General features: G+C 38.6%; 1 protein-coding gene across 5 annotated transcripts in view; it reads right to left on the bottom strand.

Annotated features, from left to right (window-relative positions):
* MASP1 (MBL associated serine protease 1) overlaps window positions 1–15945 on the bottom strand; it is a 1330562-nt gene that overhangs the window by 1023898 nt on the left and 290719 nt on the right. For all 5 annotated transcript variants that reach the window (XM_044070394.1, XM_044070395.1, XM_044070398.1 and 2 more), the window contains exon 4: window positions 446–577. In XM_044070394.1, the coding sequence (XP_043926329.1) occupies window positions 446–577 (132 nt within the window). The remainder of the gene's footprint in view (window positions 1–445; window positions 578–15945) is intronic.

Here is a 15945-nt window from a genome sequence, read left to right as displayed (position 1 = left end):
AGTCAATGTTTTGATTAGCAACTTCCTAAGACTTTGGGTAATTTGGTTTTGAATAACTGCAATTCCATCAAACTAGATACAGTTATTCCTACTGGACCCAGCCATCTGACTTTTCCTCGCCTTTCCCATTATGAAGCAGTAGCTCACTATACACTAATTTCTGCGAGGCACAATGTATTTTCGGCACTTACAGCACTGCAGATATGACAACAGTCCAGAATGGTCAGCCAGTAGCACATTTGCTTTATTTGTCAATATTTTATCATGAATACTACATCATCTATGCCTTTGCTATTCCCCATATTTAGGGTTTCATCAGTACAGAGTCCATTGCTTTCTTTACTATTCTTAATTTTCAGAATAGTATGTCTAGCTCCGCAGAAAAATACAATAATCAGCTCTCTCTCTCTATATAAATATATATATATTTATCTGAGCAGCGTACCTCTGCAGGTTCTGTTGTCTGTGTGCAGGATGTAACCGAACCGACAGGAGCAGTAGAACCCCCCAATGTAGTTGTGGCAGTAGTGGTCACAGGCCAGCTCTTCATCATTCTTCTCTTTGCATTCATCCACATCTGGAAAATCATGAAGAAAATCACTGGTGTTTAGCATATATACAGAAAAAATGTCAGATGGACAATACATCCTCGTTCTGTGCTGTAAAGATAAGGGTTGTATTCATAGGATGATTTCTTGTCATGGTAATTATTTATTTAAGTTGCCAAAAACTATGCCTTTAAAGTGGGTCCATACGATAAAAAGGCATATGGAATTATGGCTGAGCATCTATTGTCATATTATTTATGCACTCAGAGCTAGTATTGCATATGCAAATGTATACATTACAGCTCGTATGTTATTTATCATTTAAAAGCGCAGAAAAGTTTTCTTGTTATTCCCATCTGTGAAAAAAAAAATCCTTGAAAAATGCAAATAATTTAATGACAGTAAATAGGAAAATATATTTGTCAAGTCATGTGGCCACTGTCATACTCTGTATACTCTGTATAACCTACATAGCTTTGGCATAAATAGAGTGTGTGTGTGTGTGTGTGTGTGTGTGTGTGTGTGTGTGTGTGTGTGTGTGTGTGTGTGTGTGTGTGTGTGTGAAATTTGTCATTATGCTTTATAGACCTGGCTGTCTGACTGCATTTTATCCCAATTCCAATGGAGGTTTTTGACTGGTGGGCAGCTGTAGTTAGAAGAGCTAGATTGTTTGGCAATGCTGTGGTTTGTGTGTTAGTGTGCAGGCTTGGTGGAATGAGGGGTTGATCTTTAAGTTGTGGCATTGTTCAGGATGATTTATCAAATGGAGTAGTTCTGATGGTGCAAGATGTGTGTGCAGTTTTGAGGCATTTAGGGTTTTATGGGGGCACAGTTTATTGGAAGTTGCATTTTCCTTGGCTGGGAGACTTACATATGGGTCGACTTTTCCTTATTAAATTTACGTTTCTCTGAATCTCAATTAAGTGATCACAGTATACCAAAAATGCAGTAGTCTGAAGGCTCAGTATTTCAAAGGTCAGTTTAGCGAAACAGTAATGTAATGTTCATAGGTTCATAGGATGGTACTAGGCTATCGGCCCTTAGGCCTATACAAGCCTAGCCATAACAATTCCCTGGATAATTCTTCCCACAATATTTACTTCCCGGGACCCCTGTCTAGCAGGGCGACTGACATGATCCCCGGGGTGAATTTCCTATCTCCCATCCAATCATCAAGGTTCCTTTTTAAGAGGGCCAAGGAGACGATCTGCTTGACATGTATGGGCAGTCTGTTCCAGAGTATGGAGAGTCTCTGGGTCAAGAACCTATACCTCTAGCATGTTTTTTTCATTGTGATGACAAGGTTTAGATCCCTGGAGCATGTGGCTCTGAGGGATTGGGATTTCTTTAAGTGGAGCATATCCAACAGCTCAGGGTTTGACATGGCCTTGTATGTTAAGCAGAGATTGCCTCTGAGTAGACAATATGCCACAGAGTATAGCTAGAGTTTTTTTAGATGGTCAGCATATGGCATTTGCTTTAGGCCTGTCTTTCTTTTAGTGAGGTATTTCTGTGGCATTTCCAGCTGTTGCAGATGTCTTGTGAGGTACATACCGAATGGGGCGTTAATATATACTCTATAATGGGTCTAATGAGGGATGAGTACAGTGGGACAATGACTTCCTTTTTTCTGGATGAAAAGCCCTTAGTGATGAGGTGTGCCATGCAGAAGGATTTCCTGACTGTTGTGGTGATGTGGTTATCGAAGGTGAGATCACTGTCCACCTGTGTCTCTAAGTCTCTCATCACACTTTCAGTGTTTGGTGTACTGCCACCTATGTGGTAATTCATAGGTACATGTTTTTTTCCAAAGGGGATAACTATACATTTCTTGGCATTAAGCTTGAGCCCATGGCTCTGGCACCAGGCATCTGTTTCTGTAAGGTCCTTTTGTAGAATATCTACATCATATGGGGATTGAATAATGGCTCCCAGTTGGCAATCATCTGCGAAATTTGTTAGCCAGAGCCCCTTAGTGTTGGCCTGTACTTCAGAGAAGTAGATGCCAAACAAGAGTGGTCCCAGGACTGAACCCTGAGGTACTCCACTTGTCACTTGTCTGGAGCTGGATTTGGAGTCGGCTACTTATACAGTCTGGGTTCTGTCAGTGAGCAAGTTGGCAACCCATCGAGTGACATAGGGATTTATGCCCAGCTTAGTAAATTTATCTATGATTCCAGAGTGGGGGATGGTGTCAAAGGTCTTGGTGAGGTCCAGATAGGTTGTGTGGACTGCCTTACCCTCATTCACAGCTCTAGAGACTGATTTGAAGAAGTCAATCAGGTTCAGGAGACAAAATTGTCCTTTCCCGAACACAAACTGGGTGGGGTCCAGTGTTTGAAGGTTGCCAATGTCTTTGTTTATAAGTTCCATGACAATGCGTTCCATACCCTTACAGATCAGGCTCACCAGACTGATGGGATGGTAGTTCCTGGGATCCAAGGTGGATCCCCTCTTGTGGAGTGGGATAACTGTAGCTGTGCGCCACTCAGTGGGCACGAAGCCTTAGGTGAGGCTATGATTAAACATGACACTTATGTGAGGTGCCAGTTCATTTTGTAGTTCATGTAGTACACAGCCCAGGATGTCATCTAGTCCCATGGATGCTGTATTCTTAGCTTTGGAATGTGCGGTTTCTACTGGTGTGGCCGTGATTACTGGAATTTGGCAATCTTTTGACATTGAGATGGGCCCTTTACGGGGTGGGGGGGTGAAGTTGGCACTAAATCGATCTGCCAGGATATTGGCAATATCCTTGGGATCAGTATATTTAATGCCATTCTGTTGTAGCTCAGAGCCAAACTGAGCATTGCCATTTAGATTCTTGACATAACTATAGAATTCCTTGTGGTTGTCTTTGGAATCTTTGGCAATTTTATTTTCGTAACTAGTTTTTGAGGATTTTTATGAGGGATCTCAGCTTCTTACTGAGGCTGGTGAGTTAGTTTTTTTGCATCCTGGGATTTTCCTCTTTTCTGCAACAGTTTCTTCCTTCTGTTGTATAGTTTGTTTATAGCAGGTGACCACCAGATTGGCTTCCTTTTTTTGGAGGAGAGCATCTTGGTTCTATTTGGGATGGCACGATTCATGCATGAGTGGATGTGCTCATACAGTGCCTTAGTGTAGGATTTAGCAGTCGAACTTTCAGATCCCGTCTGCATGGGTGTCATGAAGTTTGTCACTTCTGACTTGAGTAGCATGAAGTTAGCTTTCGAGAAGTTTTTTACGGAGGTTTCTTTACTGGTTGGTGGGGGTGGGATGTGGATGTCAAGGGTAATGTGCTTATGGTCAGACCTCATAAATAGGGTGTGACCACTGGTGTGGAGCATCTATCTCCCATGTTGGTAATGACCAGGTCTAGATTATTGGAGCCCCTGGTGGGACAATCGATTAGTTGTTCCAGGGCATTGGAATTTTGGAATTCCAAGAACTGTTGAGAAAAGATGTTGGCACCTGGGTAGTTTTCCCAGTAAATGGCAGGGTAGTTGAAATCACCCAGTATTAGGGTATTTGGTTGTATCTTAATATTTTCCAGTATGTTTAGAAAGGTGTAGTGAGAATCTTGGGGCATGGTGGGGGATCTGTAGCAAGCTACAATTTGGATTGCAGTCTTACCTAATGTTAGTTGCACCTCGAGATTTTCAGATGCATTGTGTTGGGCAACTAGCCTGGAGGTGTGAATATCCTTGGTGAATATGGACACTCCTCCACCTTTAGTGTTTCGGTCTTGGTTTGGTGGCCAAAAACTGTGGTAAGAGTTGTAGCCTGGTATTGCAGGGGTGATCTCCGGAACCTTGAACCAGGTCTCAGTTACTGCACAGATATCGATGTTCTCCATTTTTAGGAGTGCCTCGAGAGAGTGCATTTTGAGGTTTAGACTTCTAGCATTGAGTAGCATTACCTTCAGATTTTGCAAGCTTGTATCTGTTACGGTGTTGGTTTTGTCCTTTGAACCTTGCCTAAAAAAGGCAATATAAGGGTGGCAAGAGCTTTAGTTAGTAACCTGAATCCCAGGGGTGATTGGTGCAGACCATCTCTGGCAAAACATCGTGGTTTGTCGATCATGTCTTCCCAGGCAGACAGATACTGGATCCCCTTTGAATGATACCAGAAGCTTAGCCAATTGTTGAAGTCAATCATTTTGTCATTATACTGTGGTATCATTCTGGGTGAAGGCAGGATGCTACTCAGGGCTAGGGTCAAACCTGCCTGGGCCACATGATCCAAGAGCTCTTCCATGTCTCTTTTTATGTAGTCCAGGGAGGTACGTCTCAAGTCATGTTGAGTGATGTTGGTGATGCGAGACACATAAGTGCACAGTGTGTTTGTATCTTCTCGTCCACTGTTGCAGTTCTATGGCATGCTGGATATACTGGTATGTTTAACAATATTCAGGATTTGGATATATATTTTGACAGCGCTGGTAGCTTTGAAGTGGAGATCGCACTACAGTAAGGATCGGGTAATCTACCCTTGTTGCACTGTAGTGCGGTATTGAAGTTATATAATTTGCAGGGGGTGTGAGGGGCACAAGTGGGCTTTCCCCCCTGCAAAAATTTTAGTGATTATTCGTTGTTGTGTTTGTGTGTTGTAATTAGTTATTAGTTTGGTGTTTTGTGATTCAGCAGAGTGAGCTTTCTGACTAGTGCATTTTTGCTAAACTGGGATCTCTTAACTGAGATTTGGAGAAATGTAAATTCGATAAGTAAAAGTAGACCCACACATAAATATTTATATATATAGATGGTTCCCCATCACAATCCCGAATTACTGAATGCTCAAAATTCAGTAACTCGAGAATGCAAAATCGAAAATGCAGAAGCGCGAATCTGCATATGCGCAAATTCCAATATCTCGAATTTGCACTTATGCATGTCAGCTACCGAACAGGAAGTGTGTGAATTGGGATGTTTTAGGGAAGTGAAGGTAAGTGAGAGTATGTGTGTGTTTTGTAAGTTGTGCGTGTGAGTTAGGGTAGGGAGGTGGGACTATGAATGTGAGTGTCGGATGTGTCTATGTATGTGTGATGTATTTGTGTGTGTGCAAGGCATTTTAAAATGTCTGTGTGGTGTTTTTTTTTTTTTGTGTATTAGTGCGATCTTGGAGTTAGAATATATAAGTAGGGGGTGGGGGGGCACAGCCCCCCCATGTGGGAGGGTGCAGTGGGGCTTGCCCCCCTGAGTACATGTAGTTTAGGGCTTATAGTTTATGTTATGTGGGTTGTATGGTGTGCATGTTGTGTGGTGTATGTGTTCTGTATGTTTGGGTTTTTTTGTTTTCGTGCTTGTGGGTTTCAGGATTTTTGTTGGTTCGACTTTATAATTTCGAGTTACTGAATTTTGAGCATTCAGTAATTCGATTTTATGAAGGGGAACTCTATATATATATATATATATATATATATATATATATATAGATATATATAAATACACAGACACACCGCACACACACACACACACACACACACACACACACACACACACACACACACACACACACACACACACACACACACACACACACACACACACACATATATATATATATATATATATATATATATATATATATATATATATATATATATATATATATATATATGTAGACAGACATACACACGCATATACTTTGTGTTTGGGTATAGATGGTAGGCTAGTAAGATGTTTGTGAGAGACTATTGTTTTGTAAAGTTCTGGATGTTTATAGGTGATGCAGGGTCACTGATGCATTTGGGTGCTAATTACTTTTCTTGTTTTGCAGATGGTCAAGGTGCAATCATTGAAGGAGCTATGGGCACAGTGTCCTGGGGGAGGAGTTGTTCAGGGATGCCGAGACACCAGTGCAGTCGAGAGGGGACACAGTTGTGGAGCTGCCCATGAAGAGTTGGATGAGAGATGGGAGAAAGTGCTAGGTGACAAAGGAGCAGAGGAGCAATGCAACAGGGATCGAGGACGTTGTTGGGAGTGGTGAAGAAAGGGGCCAATAGAGCTGTGGTGTGGAGCTCCAGCCATCTTCAGGTAATAATGATATTGGTCATGATGCAGTTGTGCATGTATCTTAGAGGATAGTAGATTAGTTTAGCTGCTGTGAAGATTAAGAGGACCGGAGACAGATATTCTTCAGAAATTGATGTCTTTTGCCAAACAGGTTTCTAGAAGTGAAGATTCATTTAGGTGGTGGGGACTCAAGTAGTGGAGTATTTTGCTAAATGCTGCTTACAGGGCACACAGAGCAGAACTTAGGGCAGTTATTTGAAGGTGGTGTTATGGATATGATTGTGCAACTGGGGGACTGGTTGGCAATGCAAACCTTTCTTGAAGAAGGGTTTGGGTGTTTATTACACACTATGTTACTTTAGTTGTGAAAAAGAATATTTGTGTTGTTGACATATTTGACTTGATTGGTGCGGAGAGTGCACAGAAAGTGGTTGATTCAGAAGGTCCAAGAACTATGGATTTTGCAGCTGCACTGGCTGCTTTGGGTAGGAGGAGATCTGGCAAGTTTAGGACATGGACCGGGGGCAACTGGGTCCTGGGTTTTATGTATTATATGGCAGTAGTGCAAGAGAAGGATGCATCACAGGCCCTTTTGTTGGCATATTTTCTTGCAATTTGAGAGGCACAGAGGCTGAGAGCTTATAATGTCTGGTTGTGGTATGAACGTCATTTCTGTAAATGAAAGCAGTCAAAAAAACCTTGAGCTGGGAAGTCAGGCATGCTAACATTTGGTTAGCAATAATGTTAGACACTGCAGGAGGACAAGGAAGGCAGATGAAAGTCTCTGGGGATAAGGTAGGGACTTTCTGGGCCTTTAACACTGGTAGATACCCGGGTCAGTCTGTAGGTTTAATCATGTGTGATCTGGGTGTGGGGGCAAGCAAGCAGCAGTTAAGTCCTGATACAGTGAAGGGAAGATTGGGGCAGCACAACTTCAAAGGAAGGAGTAATTTTCATGTGTAGAGAGGAGGTATGCCTTTTTGAGGACAGCCATGTAGGCAAGCCTTTTCATTCACCATTAATGTGCCTAGGTTCATAGGTTCATAGGTAAGTACTAGGCTATCGGCCCAAGGGCCTACGTAAGCCTAGACAGCAAGGTTCCCTGGCTTACGCCACCCAAGAAAGTTATTTCCCTGTGCCACTGTTGAGCAGAGACACAGAAGTGATCCCCGGGGTGTATTTCCTATTTTCCATCCACTCATCAAGATTTTTCTTGAAGAGTGCTAATGAAGAACTTTGCTTGACATAGATGGGTAGCCTGCTCCAGAGTATGGGAAGTCTCTGGGATAGGAATCTATCCCTCCAGCATGTCCTGTTTATTGTGGTGAGAAGGTTTAGGTCCCTAGAGCATGTAGTTTGGAGGGATTGGGATTTCTTTAGGTGTAGCATGTCCAACAGCTCTGGGTTTGACATAGCTTTATATGTTAGGCAGAGATCACCTCGGAGTAGACGATATGCTATGGACTAAAGCTGGAGTTTTTTGAGGTGGTCAGTGTAGGGCATTTGCTTGAGGCCAGTAATCCTCTTTGTGAGGTACTTCTGTGGCCTTTTCAGCTGCTGCAGATGTCTTGTGAGGTACATTCCAAAAGGGGTGTTGTATTCTATAATGAGTTTAATGAGTGTCGAGTAGAGGGGAACAATGACCTCTTTTTTCCTGGATGAGCACCCTTTTATAATGAGGTGTGCCAGTGCTACGTAGAAGGATTCAGTGTTAAGTAGATTGCTGCCTATGTGGTAGTTCATTGGTACAGAGTTTTTACCAAAGGGGATGACACTGCACTTTTTGGCATTGAGTTTGAGGCCATAGCTCTGACACCAGGCATCTGTCTCAGCGAGGCCCTTCTGTAGGATGTCCACATCATTTGGGGACTTGACTATGGCTCCTAGTTTGCAGTCATCTGCGAACTTCATTAGCCAGAGGCCTTCTGTGTTAGCTTGTACTTCAGAGATGTAGATACCAAACAAGAGAGGTCCCAGGACGTAACCCTATGGTACTCCACTTGTCACTGCTTTGAGGTCAGATTTGGAGTCTGCAACTTTTACATTGTGGGTTCTGTCAGTGAGCCAGTTGGCAACCCATCTTGTGACTTAGGGATTTATACTTAGTTTAGTGAGCTTAGTTATAATTCTAGAGTGGGGGAAGGTGTCGAAAGCCTTGGCGTGGTCAAGATAGGCTGTGTGAACCACCTTACCCTAATCTACGGCTTTGGTGACTGCCTCAAAGAAGTCAATCAGGTTCAGAAAGCATGATCTGCCTTTCATAAACCCAAACTGGGTGGGATCCAGAGTTTGGAGGTTACCAATGTCTTTGTTTATGAGTTCCATGATGATACGTTCCATGGCCTTGCAGACCAGGCTCGTTAGGCTAATAGGTCGATAGTTCCCGGGATCAGTGGTGGCTCCCCCTATGTGCAGTGAAACAACTGTTGCTGTGCACCATTCAGTGGGCACAAAGCCTGATGCAAGGCTATTATTGAACATGGTGCTTAAGTCGGGAGCCAGTTTGTTCTGAAGTTTGTGCAAAACACAGCCTGGGATGTTGTCCGGTCCCATGGATGCTGTGTTTTTGGCTTTAGAGAGGGCAGCTTTTACCTGCGTAGTTGTGATTACAGGGACTCTGCATTCTTCCTGTATAGATATGGGCCCTTTAGGGGGTGAGAGGGGGGTAAAGTTATCACTGAACCTATCTGCCAGGATGTTGGCAATATCAGTTGGTTCTGTAATTTTCTTGCCTTTGTGCTGTAACTCAGAGCAGATCTGGGTGTTGCCATCGAGATTCTTGACATAGCTATAGAATGTTTTGTGGTTGTCCTTATAATTAGTGGTGATTTTGTTTTCATAGCTAGCTTTGGAGGATCTTATAAGGGATCTCAGCTTCTTACTGAGGCTGACCAGGGAGCTTCTCCACTCATGGAATTTTACTCTCTTTTGCAACAGTTTCTTCCTTCTGTTGTACAGTTTGTTTATGGCAAGGGACCAACAGAATAGCTTCCTTTTTTTGGAGGATAACATCTTGATTCTGTTTGGGATAGCACAATCCATGCACTTGTGTAAGTGCTTATAGAGTGCATTTGTGTAGGATTCAGCAGTTGTAACTGTATTGTCCATCTGCATGGGTGTCATGAAGTTCACCACTTCTGTCTTAAGAAGCATGAAGTTGGCTTTGGAGAAATTCTTTACTGTGGTTTCGTTAATGGGGGGTGGGGGCAAGATGTGGATATCAAGGGTGATTAGCTTATGGTCGGATTGGACCAACGAGGAGTTGACTTCAGGTGTGGAACTCTGGTCACTCATGTTGGTAATGACTAGGTCTAGGATATTGTTGCCCCTGGTGGGGGTGTGGATAAGTTGATCCAGGGCATTGGAGTTTATGAATTCCAGAAAGCGTTGAGCTAAGTAGTTGGTACACAAGTAGTTTTCCCAGTTAATGGTGGGGTAGTTGAAGTCACCTATTATTAGGGTGTTTGGTTGAACCCTAATATTTTCCAGTAAATCAGGAAAAGAGGAGTGGGAATCCTGGGGCATGTTGGGGATCTGTAGCAAGCTACAATTTGGATTGCAGTTTTTCCCAGAGTTGGTTGCACTTGGATAACCTTGGATGCATTATGCTGAGCAACTAGCCTGGAGGTGTGGATATCCTTAATGAATATGGACACACCTCTGCCTTTGGTGTTTCGGTCCAGGTTACATGGCCAAAAAGTGTGGTATGAGTTATAGCCTGGTAGTGCAGGGGTGCTCTCTGGAGCCTTGAACCAGGTCTCAGTCACTGCACAGATATCGATGTTCTCCATTTTAGGGAGTGCCTCAAGTGAGTGCATTTTGAGATTTAGACTTCTATCATTGAGTAGCATTACCCTCAGTTTTTGCTTGCCTGTTCCTGTTATGGTGGTGAATTTGTACCTGTAATGGTAGCCCATTTGGATGGTTTTGCTGATGCCAAGGTAGTGCAAAGGTTTCATGGAAGGATTTTCCATCAAATTGGGGAGGGGTACCCTGTAGCAATCTGAAGGCATTCTGGGGGAATGAAGACACTGTAAGTTGTTGCCTACAGATGTTGAGACTGTAAGTGTGTTAGACCATTCTGCAGTACCACCATTCAAAATTTATCACATTTCTCCATCGGGTTTAGTTCCTAAGAAGAATCCAGGTGAATTTAGCTTGATCAATCAATTATCTTACCTCAAAGGGGATTTGGTATATGTGTGCAGACAGTATTATGTTAATTAAGTAATGTTGATGGGGTGTGCAGTTGCTTATGCCACACTGAAATAATTCAGCTCAACTTTTCAGTGCATTTAGCAAAAGAAAGTTCCCTGGCAGAGGGCAGCACATTATTTGGATGACTTCCTACTGACTGGTGGGGGTAGGCAGGTAAGATGGTATTTGAGGAGATGTGCAGGGAACATGGAGGTACCAACAGTGCAAGATAAGATCAGGGAGTCAAGTCATATGCTAAATCTTTTGGGTTTGACAGTTAACATAAAGAAGCAGTTATTTTGTTTATCAGCTGACAAGTTAGACAAGTTGAAGGGGAAGATTGATTAATTTTCGAGGAGAAGGAAGGCAAGGACTAGATATGTGATAGAATTGCTGGGGCAATAAAATTTTGTGTGCAGGCTGATAATTCCAAGGTGGGCTTTTTGTAGGTCAGTTACCAATTTCTTGAATGCATGTAAAAATATGCATCATTGAGTTAAGATTTCATGGATGGTGAAGGTAGATTTGTCATTCCAGATTGTGTTTTTGTCAGATTTTAATGGGGTGTCAATTTGGCAAGAAGACTGGGCGAAGAATGTAGAGCTAAGTTGTATACAGATGCATCAAGAGCTTATGAAGTGGGGCATTAGTTGATGGAGAGTGGTTTGGTATGCAAAATAAATTAGTGTGGGAATTTCATTACAGTAGGACTCTAATAAAGGGAAACATGTATTGTGTACATAAATTCTAACATTCTGTAAGATTATCAAATCTTCTGGATTCAGATTGAATGCAGAGATTATTGACTGTAATGTCTTCAGCTTTACTTCATCAAGACAACTTAACCAAAAAATAAAATTAACATTTTCCCAGTTATCATGTTTTATTTACAGCCTCCCCAAAAAAAATGGTTATCTTAACTGGGGTTAGGTTTTCAAACCAAATTTTCAACTCTACAGTTCCTAAATAGTTTGATTAAACTATTTTAAAATAAGCCAAACATACAAAGGTTTATGACATCTTGAATAGGCACTGGGGTATTTTGTTGACCAACCCTGATATCAGAGATTGTGGGAGAAAGACCGAAGTTTAGATATAAAATTAAGCCAAATTTAAAACAAATTTTTTGTCAACCACTTAAACAAATATCTGATAGTGCTCAAGAGCTAGGTACTATGCCCCGTGGGCAATGCAATTTTTGTGAGTTCATAGATACCAATGGTAAATTTATACACCCTGATACAGGGTATCAATATATGTTTCATACAAAGGGAGATTGTGTAACACCATTGTAGTTTACCTTGCAGTCTATTCAATCTGCAATTTGTTTTACATTGGCAAAACTAATAGGTTATTTAAGAATAGGATTAGGGAGCACCTATATGCCATTAGGACTCAGTCCCCCAATAATGCATTAGCCATGCATGTTACAGCTAAGGGTAGAGACCATATGTTTAAGTTTATGGCTATTGATACTATTATTACTATTGCTCGCAGAGGTGACATTAGGAATGGTACTGAGAAGAGAGAAATGAACTGGATTATAAAGCTTAGGGCTGATCAAGAGAGAGGGTTAAATGAGAGGGCTTCTTTGAAGCCAGTATTGAAATTTAGGAGATTAAAGGTATCTTAGGAGTACTAATATACAAATCCAGTCTCGGCACAGTTTATTTTAGTTCATGTTATTTGGATACATATTTTTTGCTTTATATTTTTTTTATATATTTCTTTATATATTTATTATATTTTTATATTTTTGTTTCAGACCATGAAGTGCAACAATGTTTATATTATATAGTTTTGTGTAATAAGTAGCTAGACAGTATTAAATACAATAATGAAGTTTTTACTTATACTTTTATATGTAGATATGCGTTCATTTAATAATTTGTTATGGTAGCATAGGTATTTCCCTTTTAACATAATTGAATCATGATTGATTAATTGCATTTTCGTAGGTATATTTAAATGGCTAATTGGGGTTTATGCATTTTATGGTCTGATGAAGCAAATGTGAAAGCGCTTACCTGTTGTGCACAATAAATTATCTGTGATTTTACAGAATGAGTTCTGATATTTTATATAGCCATTGGTTGCCTCTGCTACCTTTGTATGTTTGGACTGTTTCTCATATTCTATTTTGGTAGCGAGGCATTTGTTCTGTGGGGTGTTGCACTGCTTGTTGGATATACATTATTTTAAAATAAGGTTGACATTTTTGATTGTGGTGGCATGCAAATATTATATTAAAATAATTACATAGTTAAGTTGGCCCATTTTTATTTATTTTATACATGGTATCTATTTTCATTTTACTGAGGCTGAAAAGTATAAAATGTAGAATTTTCCAATTTTAGTCATAACTGCCATTTAACCAGTCTAGTAACATTTTAAAAAATGCTGTTTTTGAATCATATTCTAAATTTGGAATAGTGATGCCTCCAAAATCCCAAGATTTAAAGTGATGTTGAAGAGCTATTCTTGGATTTTTGAGGAACCAAAGAAAGACTAATAATTAAGTATTAAGTTGGTTAGATGGATTTTATTTGGGGAATGTGTTAAAGTTGAATTATGCATAATACATTTGGAAATAAGATCAATTTTATTAATTGTACTCAAAAGAGAGAATATGTTTATTCCACATCAGGATTAAGTTAGATATGATAATTAAAATTTTTCATAATTTGTATCTTTAGTTTCTTCTAAAGTTTTCACGATGGTAACAACTATGTTAAAAATATTGATTCCTTTCCTAGGATGTTGTTTTATGACATTTGTATTGTTTATTTATACAAAGAAGTTCTGATTTTTATATTATTAAAGTGTAGACATGAAAGTTTTTCAAACTGTTTTATCATTAATTTTAATTCCTCAGTTGATTCTTTAGAATTCAGAGTACTTACAATAATATCATCTTCCAAAGGCATAATGTTAGAGTTGTAGTTGCTAGCTACTTCTATTCATTTTATTTTTATATTGGAACAGATTGACATTGCCTGAAATGTAATGGTTAATCTAAAAACAATAGGAGATAAGGTCAAATCTTGTTTTCCTTGTTTAATACCTTTGCTAAAAGGAATAGATTGAGAAGAGAATGTCCCTGATTTTTTGTTATCTTATAGCTAGATAGATACATATATTGAGGAGAGAGATACATTGTGAATGGAACTCAAATAATTCTAATACATTAAATAAGTAGTTCCAGTTTAGTAAATTAAAGACTTTTCAATATCAAGACAATATTATTGAGATACTGATAAGAGTTATTATTCTTCTAATATTATCTAAGGTTTGTTTTTTGTATATGAAACCTGCTTATCAATATTCATTATATGTATGATGAGTTCTTTTGATTTGTCCACTAGTATGGGCATTAAAAAATTACAGTCAATATTTTGTAAAGATATAAGTGTATAACATGAGCATAATTTTTTTTCTTTAAAAATTAGTGTTATTAATGAGCATTTTCACAAAGGTGAAATTTCTTATTTTAGCTGTATCACTATAAGAATTTTATGAAAAATGTACATTTTGGGAAAAGGTCTTATAAAATTCAGAAATTAATCCATATATATATATATATATATATATATATATATATACACACACACCAGATTATTTTTTGGTTTAAGATGTTTTATTTTGTTGGTGATTTCCTTAAGGGTGATTTATTTGAGCAGATTATATTTTTCTAAGACGGTTTTATCAATATATGATGTTATGTCTGTGTAAAAAGAGTCATTTTTCTGGATTTTATGATAATTATGTCTAAAAGCTTCACTATTTTCCCAATATCTGCACATGTTTTAGTATTCTGACTACATCAAATCTGTATTTTTACTCTTCTAGATTGATTATGTATGTACTTTGGTGACACAGCACGTGAGGCTATTTTTACTTTTTCTATTCCTAAGGACAGTTTATGATATAAAATGCTGTATATTTCTTATTCAATGTTTCTATATAATTTCTTGTAGTCTTAGTTCCTTCTTTAAACATGGGTTTAGCTTCTTGTAATTTGTTTTGAATGTCTTGCAAGTTTTTATCCCATTCTCTTATTTTTTTATACTATGCTAAGGATTTGCCAACTATATAAGGTGTAAATGAGTCCCAGATCATGATTTTGTTAACTTCTTCTGAACTGTTAATTTACATGAAGAGTTCAATTTTTGATAGAAGCCATGATTTGATTTATTTTAATTTAGTAATACAAGTGGGAATTTTTATTATTATTGGTAATCCTTTAAAATCTGTTTCAGATTTTAAGATAAGGACATTATGATCCAACATAGTACTTGGTTTTATACTGAAATTTAATATTTTAGGACTAATATCACATGAATTTAGGATTCTATAAATTCTCGTTTGGGAACCATATTTATAAGAATAGTGTGTTACAACTAAAGATTTATGTTTCCATATGTCAAATGTTTATTTTAATGTAAAGATTTCTATCCATTTTTAGAGCTTTTGTCATTACAGTGATTCTTATGTTTCTAGGAGCATTATCATTTAACTCATTTGATACACAATAAAAATGAATACCTATGACTAAATTACTTTTAGTTTTATTTGTTAAAATGTCTAGGCATTTTTCTGGCTAGATTCACCCCCATCCTTGGGAACCAGTATAAACTAGCTAGTGTGCGTAGTCTATTATTATATTTTATGACTACAAGAGATAATAATCCATTTTGATCTTCATATTTTTAGATGATGTGTGTAAATGGTGTATCATTTTTCGATAGAATCATAAGTCTCCTTCTTTTGCATTTAAAGGTAGATTGAGCCAAGATTGTATATTGGGTTGATTTTCAACTGTCTTTATGTAAATATTTAATGAGTTTCTTGAAGAACAATTATCTGTGACCTGTTTGTTTTTAGATACTTCACATTTATTCTTGTTTAAGGTATTTAATTCTTTAAAGTTTATCAATAGAAATGTTAAATCTACAACAAAAAATAGTAGAATCTGTTAGTAAATTATAATTAATTTTATGAAAAAAATACCTGTTATATTTGTTTTATTGACATAATGAAGTATTTCAAGCATGTATAGAATTTTACAATGAAAATTAAATTTGCTAAGAATTTATGCCATTAGGTATATGGAGTTGATTAAATTCCTAGTCTAGAAGTAAGAAGAACCCTGCTAGAATATTAAACTAAGATCTAACCATATTGTTAATATAGAAGTGTCTTAG

Source organism: Protopterus annectens, chromosome 4.part1 (assembly GCF_019279795.1).
Source record: "Protopterus annectens isolate FY-2018-M chromosome 4.part1, PAN1.0, whole genome shotgun sequence".
Taxonomy (NCBI): Eukaryota; Metazoa; Chordata; order Ceratodontiformes; family Protopteridae; genus Protopterus; species Protopterus annectens.
The sequence above is the reverse complement of the archived record's forward strand: the minus strand, read 5'-3'. Positions and strand labels throughout refer to the sequence as shown.